Source organism: Ochotona princeps, chromosome 14 (genome assembly GCF_030435755.1).
Source record: "Ochotona princeps isolate mOchPri1 chromosome 14, mOchPri1.hap1, whole genome shotgun sequence".
In the NCBI taxonomy this organism is placed as follows: Eukaryota; Metazoa; Chordata; class Mammalia; order Lagomorpha; family Ochotonidae; genus Ochotona; species Ochotona princeps.
Window position 1 is genome coordinate 31,296,403 of NC_080845.1, and position 10,871 is coordinate 31,307,273.

Genomic DNA, 10,871 nt, shown 5'->3' on the forward strand with positions numbered 1-10,871 from the left:
TCTTGACTGTGTGATGGCCTACCCACACCTCTTTCCAAAGTTTCATGGCGGGTGTTTAGCCTGCATCCCACATCAGACTGCCTGGATTCCGCTCCCAGCTCAGGCTCCTGTCTCCAGCCTCCCACTGGTGCAGACCACGGAAACCAGTGATTATGATTTACATAGCTGAGTTCCTACCACCCATGTGGGAGACCTGTATTGAGTTCCTTGCTCTCAGCTTTGGCCCCAGCTCTTCTGGGCATTTGGGGAATGGAGCAGTAGCCAATCAAAGCTTTCTCTTGCGTTCCCTCCCTCCCTTCCTCTCTCCCTCCCTTCTTCTTCCCCTGTCTCCCTCTCAAGTAAGTAGGAAGAGAACGTAAACAATGTTTTCTGTTGATTTTGTTTCCTCCTGGTTGGGTCTGCTATCTCTCACACTGTGTGTATGCTCCTCTTCGTAAGAGTCCCTCCTGGCCTGTCTGTGGGTGGACTCCCATTGACTCCAGAAATCAGGATAGCACAGGGTCTGAAGGTGTTCTGGGGTGTGTATGTGTATGTGTGTGCACGCGTGAATATCCTCTGTGTCCCCCTCCCCATTCCTCTGGCATGCCTCCCAGTCTCAAGTTCAAATATTAACAGTGACAGCATCAGGGCAACTACCTCTCTGGTGTCCATTTCCTGCACCTGTCAGTTAAGAAAACCTAACTGTGACTGGTCACGGCCATGGGTGCCGCAGGCTTTTCTTGCTGTTCCTGTAACAGCTGCCTCTGAGACAACGCTACCTCCAGCATCACAACCACACCCCACCCCTCCTGATGTGCAGTAATCCCTGTGGCTTCTTCCAACCATCCAATCTTACCTGCTGATCATTCTTCAAGAGTTTCCCAAATTTTCTGGTTAGCTGGCAGAAGTGACTCCTGTTTTTCAGTGCTATTGACACTTTATTTTCATATAAACATGTACAAGTTCTATCTTCCACAGCTTTTCAGGAACCAACACCTTGCTGGTGCCAGGGACTCAACATCTCACTTTGTCCACCGTTGGGACAGAGCTTTCAGCATCTAAGCTCATTGATCCAAAAAGTCATCCCTATTTGTAAAAGTGAAAATGTATTTATGTTTACTCTCATGGAAAACATAAAGTTCTGTGAACGAACTGTAGTCACAGGGATGGGCTCTTTCTTCAGGGTCTTGTAGCAATCAGGAAGTGACAGCCCAGAAAGACAAGGTAGATGACCACCCAACAGGAGCACAGACTTAACGCCCATTTCAATCGGAGGTGTGTCTTCCTACTGCTGTAGAGAGCTTCCCGGGTGGGAGCCCAAATGTCATGGCGAATGGCCTAGTGGCCACCAGGAGGAGCCCAGGAGCTGGAGCAGAACTGCTCACCTCAAATTAATCCAGTTCCAGGACAAAAATAAAGTGTAAGGAGGAAGAAGTCTACCGCCAGAACAACAAGAAAACCAAACATCAGAAAAAGAAAGTAGGTTAGTGCCCATAGTCCCATCCACATATTAGTTGGAGAGCAGCCATACGATGAGGGCACAGCAAAAAACCTGGTGAATGGCGAGACCAACAATGTCCTTGGGTGACAAGACTTAATTTTGTTAAAAAAAAAAGTCAGTTCTGCCCCTAAAGTAGACAGTAAATTAATGGCGAAATCCCAGAGGCTTTTTATGAACTTTGGCAAGCTTATTGCAATATTTTTAAGAAAAAAATGTGCAAAAAATAGCCAAGAGATTATTGAAAAAAGCTGGCAAGAGATTTGGTCTTGCAGATACAATATAAAGCAATAAATCACTATTAAGCCATTAGAGTAATTAAAAACAGTATGGTATAAGGACAGCAAGAGATGCTAAAAATTTCTTTATAATGTAACAGTTATAAAGAAAAGAGATTCTCAAATAGGAGAAGTTTATATATGACAATGCAGCTGAGGCAAACCAAGACAGATGTTAGCAAAAATGAACCTCATTAGGTGTAGGTCTTTGGCACAGCAGGTTAAGTCAGTGTTTGGGACACCTGTGTCACTCACTGGAGTTTCTGGTTTGAGTTCTGGTTACTCTACTTCTGATCTGACTTCCTGTTAATGTGCATTTGGAGGAACATCGGATAATGGCTGGAATGTTTGGGTCCCTGATACTCAGGTGGGAGACCTGGGTGGAGAGCCGGGCTTCTGACTTCAGCTCAACCACACCCTAGCCGGTGCCTGAGTCGGCGAGTATACCAGTGGGTAGGAACGCTTCCCCTCTCCCTCTCTCTGCCTTTCCTACTACAAAAAGAAAAGAAAATAAGCAAAAGAAACTTCCATCCTTTATAAAGTACCCAGTCTCAGGCATTTTGTGATAGCAATACAGAATGGGCTAAGATAGATGCTCACATGAGAAGAAGCTGGGTTGAGAGTACACAGGAAATCTACACACTATAAAGAACATTAAACTATCCAAGTTGCATACTAAGCAAAAGTAGCTCTCAAAGATGAAGTAAAACAGAAATATTTTCAGGCACTTAAACTAGAGAAACTGATCATCAACTTTATCCATAAAAAGGTTAACTCCTTCAGGTAAAGAAATACGCAAAAGACCTGGAAGACAGAAATATGTAAATAATTATAAAAGAATTTTCACCCATGTTTTTAAACGTTTGAAGGATAGTTGAGTGTTGGAAGCACAAGGAATACATAACAGAATTTATGCCACAGATGGAAATAAAATGCATGAAAACCATAGTTCAAAATCCAAAAGAAGGGGAATGGAAGTGCATTTGGTAAACTTTGTATACAATAGATGAATTGGTATAATATTAATTAATATTACTGAAAAGTGAACTGGCATATTATGTTTAAAACAACAACCAAAATTAAAACAAAAAAACCAGCTATTACAGCAATGAGGGAAGATAAAAGTAGGGAACCAAATAATCAAAATAACTCGATGCACAACTTAAATGCAGAAAACAACAGAGGGGACAATGGAAAGCAAACAGTGAGATGAAATACTTAAGCCCAACCATATTCATAGTCATTTGAAATGTAAATGGTCTAGACATTAAATTAAAAGGTGGTGACTGGGCCCAGCACAGTAGCTTGGTGGCTAAAGTCCTCACCTTGCATTCACCGGTATCCCATAAGGGTGCCAGTTCATGTCCCAGCTGCCCCACTTCCCATCCAGCTCCCTGTTTGTGGCCTGGGAAAGCAGTCGAGGACGGCCCAAAGCTTTGGGACCCTGAACCCGCGTGGGAGACTGGAAGAAGCTCCTGGCTCCTGGCTTGGGATTGGCTTAGCTCTGGTTGTTGTAACACTTGGGGAGTGAACCAGCAAATGGAAAATCTTTCTCTCTGTCTCTCCTTCTTTCTGTAATTCTAACTTTCCCATAAAAACATTTTTTCTAGGTGCTGACTTTCTTGCTGGATTTTTAAAGATACAATTCCATGTTAATACCAGACAGTAATTTTACAGCAAAGAATATTAAGAAGAATAAAGAGGGTGAGTTGAGAAATTACAAGATGGGGTCAGCATTGTGATTCAGCAAGCTGAGCTGCTGCCCGTTACCTCGGCATCCTACATGGGCACCGATTCAAGTCCCAGCTGCTTCATTTGGATCTATCTCTGCTAAGACAACAAGGAAGGCAGCGGAAGACTACCCAAGTGTTTGGGGCTCTGCTACCTCAGAAGGAAGCCCAGATGAAGTTCTTCCTTAAATTCTCTGTTCCATGAATGTGAAAGATTGATTTGGGCTGTGGCACAGTAAGTTAAACTCTTATCTTCAGTGCTAGCATCCATGTGGGTGCTGGTTCAAATCCTGGGCACTCTGCTTCAGCTCCAGATCCAGCTCCCTGCTTATGTGCCTGAGAGGACAGTGGAAGATGGCTTCCATCCTTGAACCCCTGCACCCATGTGGGAGGCCTGGAGCAGGCTCCTGGCTTCAACCTGACATTCTGACCATTGCGGCCTTTGGGGAGTGAACCATGGGTAGTGAACCAGTGGATGGAAGGTCTTTTTCCCTCTCTCTCTCCCCTTCTCTTTTACTACCTTGCAAATCAATAAATCTTTGCTTAAAAAAAGAAAATGACAAGTGCATAAATTCACCAAGAGGACATGACAATATTAACACAGCTTAAATTTATGTATTTAAGCAAAAACTGAGAGAAATGAAAGGATCAATAGACAAGCCTATAATTACAGTCAAATATTTCAACATCTCTCTCTCAGTAATTGAAAAACAAGAATACGGAAGACTTGAACAATACTCTCAACCAACTTGACTGGCATTTGTAGAACACCATCCAGTGATGGCAGAATACATATTTATTTCAAGTGGAGAGAGAACATTTATCACAGAAGAGAGGCAGGTCCCTAGCTTGTCTGAGTGTCAGAGACTAAGTTCATAGTTAATACTGCTGAGAGACTGGAAACACCCTACTCGTACTGTGCAGGCTCTGCCCCAGGTGCAGCAGCAAGAGGATATCTGGGGTCCCACCTCACTCATGGTAGCCCACAGAGAATGGAGAAGGACAAGCTGCCCTCCTCCAGCGCCCTCAGCCTTTGCCCGCGAATGAGGCAGTCTGGAAGAACTGAGAACTCTACAACTTTGCTCCAAAGGACTGGACTTCATTGGAAACAGAGTGGAGAAATTCAGTCCTAAGGGTTCTCTGGAAAACAATGGAGACACTGGTGGTAAACGCTGAGATGGGTAGCTCTGTGAGAGCGGGGGACTGGCCTCCAGGCTGGCTGGCTTGCAGGAGAGAATCACTCCTGCCAAAACTGAATTGGATCAGACTGAAGCAGCTTACTACCCCCGAGCAAAGCCAAAAACAATGGAACAAGCAAATGGTAACTGGTGGAGCCTGACGCTGGCTGTGATGTGGGCAGAGGCAGGCAGGCTTAGATACTGCAACACAGCCATATCCCAAGGTGAGTGCACACAGAGTGGTTGCATCTGCCCGGGGGAAGCGGCAGAGGTTCCCAAATGAAAACCCAAGTCGGTATAAAAAGGCCAACACATGGCACATCAGTTAAGCCACTGTTTACAACACTAGCATCTCATATGGATGCTGGTTTAAGTCCTGACTGTTTTGCTTCCAATCCAGCTTCCTGGTGAGGCACCTGGGAAAGCAGGAGCAAACAGCCCCTGCCACGCACAGGGGAGGCCCGGACAGAGTCCTGGACTCCTGATGTAAGCCAGCTGTTGCAGCCCATGTGGGGAGTGAATCAGTGGACAGAGAATCACTCTCTGCCTTTTCCTCTATTTCTCTGTCACTCTGCTTGTCAAATAAATACATAATACACCTTTTAAAAATATTAATAATAATAAAGATGCAGCTAACAAAAGGCAGCTACAAAGAGAGGTAGGAAACCAGCAGTTAGAGTTTGTAGAAGACTGAATTCTGCTTAGTTTTACTGGTGAAAAAGGTGAGAAAATACAGGTAATCCAGTTACAGAAGACAGCTCATGGTGGCCTGGTGGGAAAAGACAGGAGGGGATGGCCAAGGGGCATGAGGAACATTGGGAGGAATGACAGGAACATTAAACGGAGTAGATAGAAAATGGGGCGACACATTATTCTGATTTGTATGGGGCTGAGGATAGAACGTATATTAGAACCCATCAAGCTGTGTGACACATGTGCAGTTGTATTGAAGTTGCAATAAATCAGCATGTTAAAAAGCTAAATGCACCATGAGCAGATCTATTTCTTTTATTTTAACATTTATTTTATTTTTATTGGAAAGTCAGATATGCAATAAGAGGAGAGACAGAGAGGAAGATCTCCTATCCAGTGGTTCACTCCCCAAGTGACTGCAACTGCCGGAGCTGAGCAGATCTGAAGCCAGGAGCTAGGAGTCTCTTCTGGGTCTCCCATACGGTTGCAGGGTCCCAAGGCTTTGGGCCATTCTCTACTGCTTTCCCAGGCCACAGGCAGGGAGCTGGATGGGAAGCAGGGCCGCTGGGACATGAATCGATGCCTTTATGGGATCCTGGTGTGTGAAAGGCAAGGACACTTTAACCACTAGGCTACCACACCAGGCCCAGAAGATCTATTTCTATGCACAGTTATGCCAATGAACAGGAAAGCATCCAGAGACATACGTAAGACTACCAATGCTGGGGCTGGCATTGGGACATAGTAGGTAAAGCCGCTGCCTGCCTTATGGATGCCATTTCAAGCACCAGCTGTTACACTTCCAATCCAGTTTCCCTGCATAACCTTAGAAAACAAAAGAACGTGGCCCAAGTGCTTAGACCCCTGCGCCCATGTGAGAGACCCGGAAGAAGCCCCTAGCTAATGACTTTGGACTGGCCCAGCTCCAGCTGATGAGGCCCTTTGCTTTGGAGAGTGAACAAGCGGATGAAAGCTCTCTCTCTCTCTAACTCTGCCTTTCAAAGAAATAAATAACGCTTTAAAAAAAGGCTACTAAGGTTGATTACTTAAAGGGAAGGAATGTGGGCTGAGAATTGGTGATCACTGAAAGGGAGATTGACTTTCACACTATTTGCTTTACATTTTTCACAAGAATGAGCTTGTACTGGTGTAACTAGATGAAACATGAATGGAATTATCTATGACTTTAAAATAATTAAATAAAACTAATATTAAATTCCAAAATAAATGACCCCGTCTTCTTAGAGCCTCTTAAATTTGCAGAGGCATGATCTGCGAATCAGAAAGCACTTTAGGGGGCCCACGAAGGAGACTTTCTGGACAAGTGCCTGGATTCTGTGCCCAGCTCTGGCTCCTGCCTCCAACCCCTGGGAGGCAGCGGTGAGGGCTCCAGTGGTCAGACTCCTGCTCCTACACGGCAACCCTTAGCTGAGCGTGCGGGTCTGGCTCCTGCCTTTCATCCATAGTGGGCCTTTGGAGAGAACTAGTAGATGGAAGACTCTCCCTCTCTCTCTCCCCACAGGTCACTCCCCTGTTAGGCAGTTTCTGGATTTTGCAGCCCTGCCAGTCCTGACCGCTCAGAAACCAATCTATCACATTGCGCACTCCAGGGACACGATTTGGGAAGTAGGAGGCTGGGTGGGACATCCTCAAGCTTTATCATGCTCCAGAATCACTCAGAAAGTGCTCAGACACAGATGGTGGGGCCGGAGTGGGGGAGGGGGCTGAACCATTGCCTACACAGCTGGTGTCTCATATCAGAGTGCTGGTTCCAGCCCTGGCATCGCTGGTACTCAGCCCAGGCAGGACCTTGGCCAATCATCCCCCAAGGACCTGGGACCCAAGCCAGCTATCCTGAAGTGCTGAAGTCAAGGTTGACTCTGGCAAGAGGATCATGGGGAGAACTGGGGAGAGTGGCATCCCTGGGGTGGGACCAGAACCACCAATGTGGGCGGCCTGCATGGAGGAGGTGAGAACCACTGTGTGGCCTCAGTTCTCCCACCTGCACCAGGTAAAATCCCATGAATGGACCTCTCAGGGTCCCTGTCTATGTCAGTGCCCCAGTAGTTCAATTCCAAGTAGCTCTGACTGTGGCGTGGACACAGCAGGGACAGAGAAGCCCATCAAGTTCTTGCTAGGATGCTTGTAGATTCTGAAGGCTCACATCACACTGAGCAGCTGCAAAGCAGGTCCTGAGGTGGGACAAGGGGACATGTGAACACATCAGGGGCAACTAAGATGGCCAAGCCCGGGCAAAGCAAAGCCCCAAACATGTGGTTTTGTGCATGGAGATGGGCAGACTTGGAGAGCCAGCTGCTACAGACTAGGGCATAAAGAAGGGTCATCCAGGCCATGAGAATTGGGTGCATGGGGCTTCCTTCAAACTAGGACAAACCACGGAGACCGCTCAGTCTAGCGGTTCTCAAAGTGGGATACCTAGCAGTATCACCTATATCTTCTGAATCAGAAGCTCCGGGAATGGAATGGGGCCCAACCTTTGTGTGTATGCGTGAGAGAGAGGGAGAGAGAAATTTGAAAGGCAGAGTTGCAAAGAGATAGAAAGAGGGAAAGACAGAGGGAGAAAGACACACACTAAAGCCAGGAACCCAGAGCTCTATTGCGGTCTCCCACCTGCATGCAAGGGCCCAGCCCAAGCATTTTGGCCATCCTCTGCTGCTTCCCATAGCAGGGAGCTGGATTGGAAGCGGAGGAGCCAGGGCTGGAACCAGCACTCTGATATGAGACACCAGCTGTGTAGGCAATGGTTTAGCCCCCTCCCCCACTCCGGCCCCACCATCTGTGTCTGAGCACTTTCTGAGTGATTCTGGAGCATGATAAAGCTTGAGGATGTCCCACCCAGCCTCCTACTTCCCAAATCGTGTCCCTGGAATGCGCAATGTGATAGATTGGTTTCTGAGCGGTCACACAAGTTCAGGGAGCATGTCAGTGTATAAAAGACTATGAGATGGGGGCCTGGCGGCGTGGCCTGGCGGCGTGGCCTAGCGGCTAAAGTCCTCGCCTTGAACGCGCCGGGATCCCATATGGGCGCTGGTTCTAATCCCGGCAGCTCCACTTCCCATCCAGCTCCCTGCTTGTGGCCTGGGAAAGCAGTCGAGGACGGTCCAATGCATTGGGACGCTGCACCCGCGTGGGAGACCTGGAGGAGGTTCCTGGCTCCCGGCTTCGGATCGGCACAGCACTGGCCCGTTGCGGCTCACTTGGGAAGTGAATCATCGGATGGAAGATCTTCCTCTCTGTCTCTCCTCCTCTCTGTATATCCGGCTTTCCAATAATAACAAATCTTTAAAAAAAAAAAAAGACTATGAGATGGCCAGGAGCCATGGCTCAATTGGCTAATCCCCCACCTCCAACCACCAAGATCCCACATGGGCACCAATTCATGTCCCAGCTTCTCCACTTCCCACCCAGCTCCCTACCTGTGGCCTGGAAAAGAAGTGGAGGATGGCCCAAAGCCTTGGGATCCTGCATTCCTGGCTTCAGATCGACTCAGCTCCAGCCATTGAGCCATTTGGAGAGTGAACCAGCAGATGAAAGACATTTCTTTCTGTCTCTCCTTCTCCCTATAAATCTACCTTTCCAATGAAATCCTACAGTAAGGAGCTTTATCCCTCCCCTTCCCACTGCTCACCCACCGTCACCTTCAGATTGCCAACTAACTTTTCACCACCACTGTCTTAGGGAATGCAGATGCGACTCAATGCTCACTGCTCATGTTAAAAAGTGAGGCCTGCAGAGGGTGAAGGCATTGCCCAAGCCACAGAGGCAGTGTCTCTGATCTGGAAGAGACCCCAGCAACCCGTGTGGCCTGTCCCCTCTGCCTGCATCCTCTCCTTCCTCCAGCCCAGAAGCCACAGCATGGAGCCAGCCAACAGGAGAGAGGAGGCGTGGGAGTTCTTTCTGCAAGGATTTTCTGGCTCCCCGATCCTGGAGCACCTGCTCTTCCCACTATGCTCAGCCATGTACCTGGTGACGCTGTTGGGCAACACGGCCATCATGTTGGTAAGCCTGTTGGATGCCCGCCTGCACATGCCCATGTACTTCTTCCTGGGCAACCTCTCTGTCCTGGACATCTGCTACACCACCTCCTTTGTGCCACTGATGCTGGTGCACCTCCTGTCACCCCGCAAGACCATCTCCTTCGCTGGCTGTGCCGTGCAGATGTGCCTGGGCCTGGCTACAGGCTCCACCGAGTACCTGCTGCTTGCCATCATGGCCTATGACCGCTACCTGGCCATCTGCCGGCCCCTCTGGTACCCGGTGCTCATGAGCCGCCCACTCTGCTGGCGGCCTCCACCTGGGGCCTTTGCCTGCTCAAGTCCACCTTGGAGACCGTCCTCGCCATGAGGCTGCCCTTCTGTGGCCACCGTGTCATCAGCCACTTCACCTGCGAGATCCTTGCAGTAATGAAGCTGGCTTGTGGTGACACGGCGGTGAATGAGGCCTTCCTGCTGGTGGGTGCCATCCTGCTGCTGCCTGTGCCCCTGGCTCTCATCTGCCTGTCCTACACGCTGATTCTGGTGGCTGTGCTGAGGGTGCCCTCAGCTGCCAGCCGCCGCAAGGCCTTCTCCACCTGCTCAGAGCGCCTGGCCGTCGTGTTGATCTTCTACGGCACTGTCAGCTTCATGTACATGAGACCCAGGAGCAAGGAGGCACGCATCTCTGACCAGGCCTTCACGGTGCTCTATGCCGTGGTCACGCCCATGCTAAACCCCGTCATCTACAGCCTAAGGAACAAGGAAGTGCGGGAAGCTGCCCGGAAGGTGTGGGGCCAGAGATGCGCCTGCAGGTGAGGGTCTATCTGCAGGGTCAGGGCATAGGTGGGGGCACTCAACTCCAGGTCTGCCACCTCCAGCCCTAGCAAGACAGCCCCCAAACCCACTGACCCTTGCTGACCTTACCTTCTCCCCTCGCCCGCCATGGCCCCAGGGTGGCTCTCACAGTCACTTTCCCAGCCCTCCTGGCTCCTTTCTCTATGCCCTTCTCCGCCATGACCACCACCACCCCGCCACAGGGTCCGCCCCATACTCACAAAGGTCATTTGAAGGGCACCAGTGATGGCTGTTGGTGGGGCACTGGACACCCTCACTCGTGGCACTGCCTGCCTCACTCCCCAGCTACCTATCCCACACGTCTTAGAGCTTTGCCATTCCTCCATTGTCTGCCCAGCCCTGAACTCTCCTGAAAGCCTCTGCAGAAGACAGCACTTCCCAGCACACAACTCCCTGAGTTAAAAAGAACTGCCCAGCTCAAAGGCCTCCCCTACCAGGAAGCCCTCTCTGCTTTGCTCCTCTCTCCATGCCTTACTGTGTCCTTGACATGGCAGTAGTAAGCCTAAAGGCAGGAAGTATCAGATTTCCTTTCAGGTCCTGTACACACACACACACACACACACACAAAGTAGCAGGTCTCCGTAGAAGTGGTAATGGCCAAGCTAGGATAGGGTCCACAGATGACAGCCAAGGCTTCCCTGAGTTCAGTGCTCTCCAGAGCTGCT

At 49.2% G+C, this 10,871-nt stretch overlaps 1 protein-coding gene across 1 annotated transcript; it reads left to right on the top strand.

Moving 5' to 3' along the window:
• Window positions 1–9,023: 9,023 nt before the first annotated feature.
• LOC101517964 (olfactory receptor 13J1) lies at window positions 9,024–10,167 on the top strand. The gene is given in 2 exon segments (XM_012925710.2): window positions 9,024–9,656; window positions 9,659–10,167. Coding segments are annotated over 2 exon segments (933 nt in total). The 5' UTR covers window positions 9,024–9,232.
• Window positions 10,168–10,871: the final 704 nt, after the last annotated feature.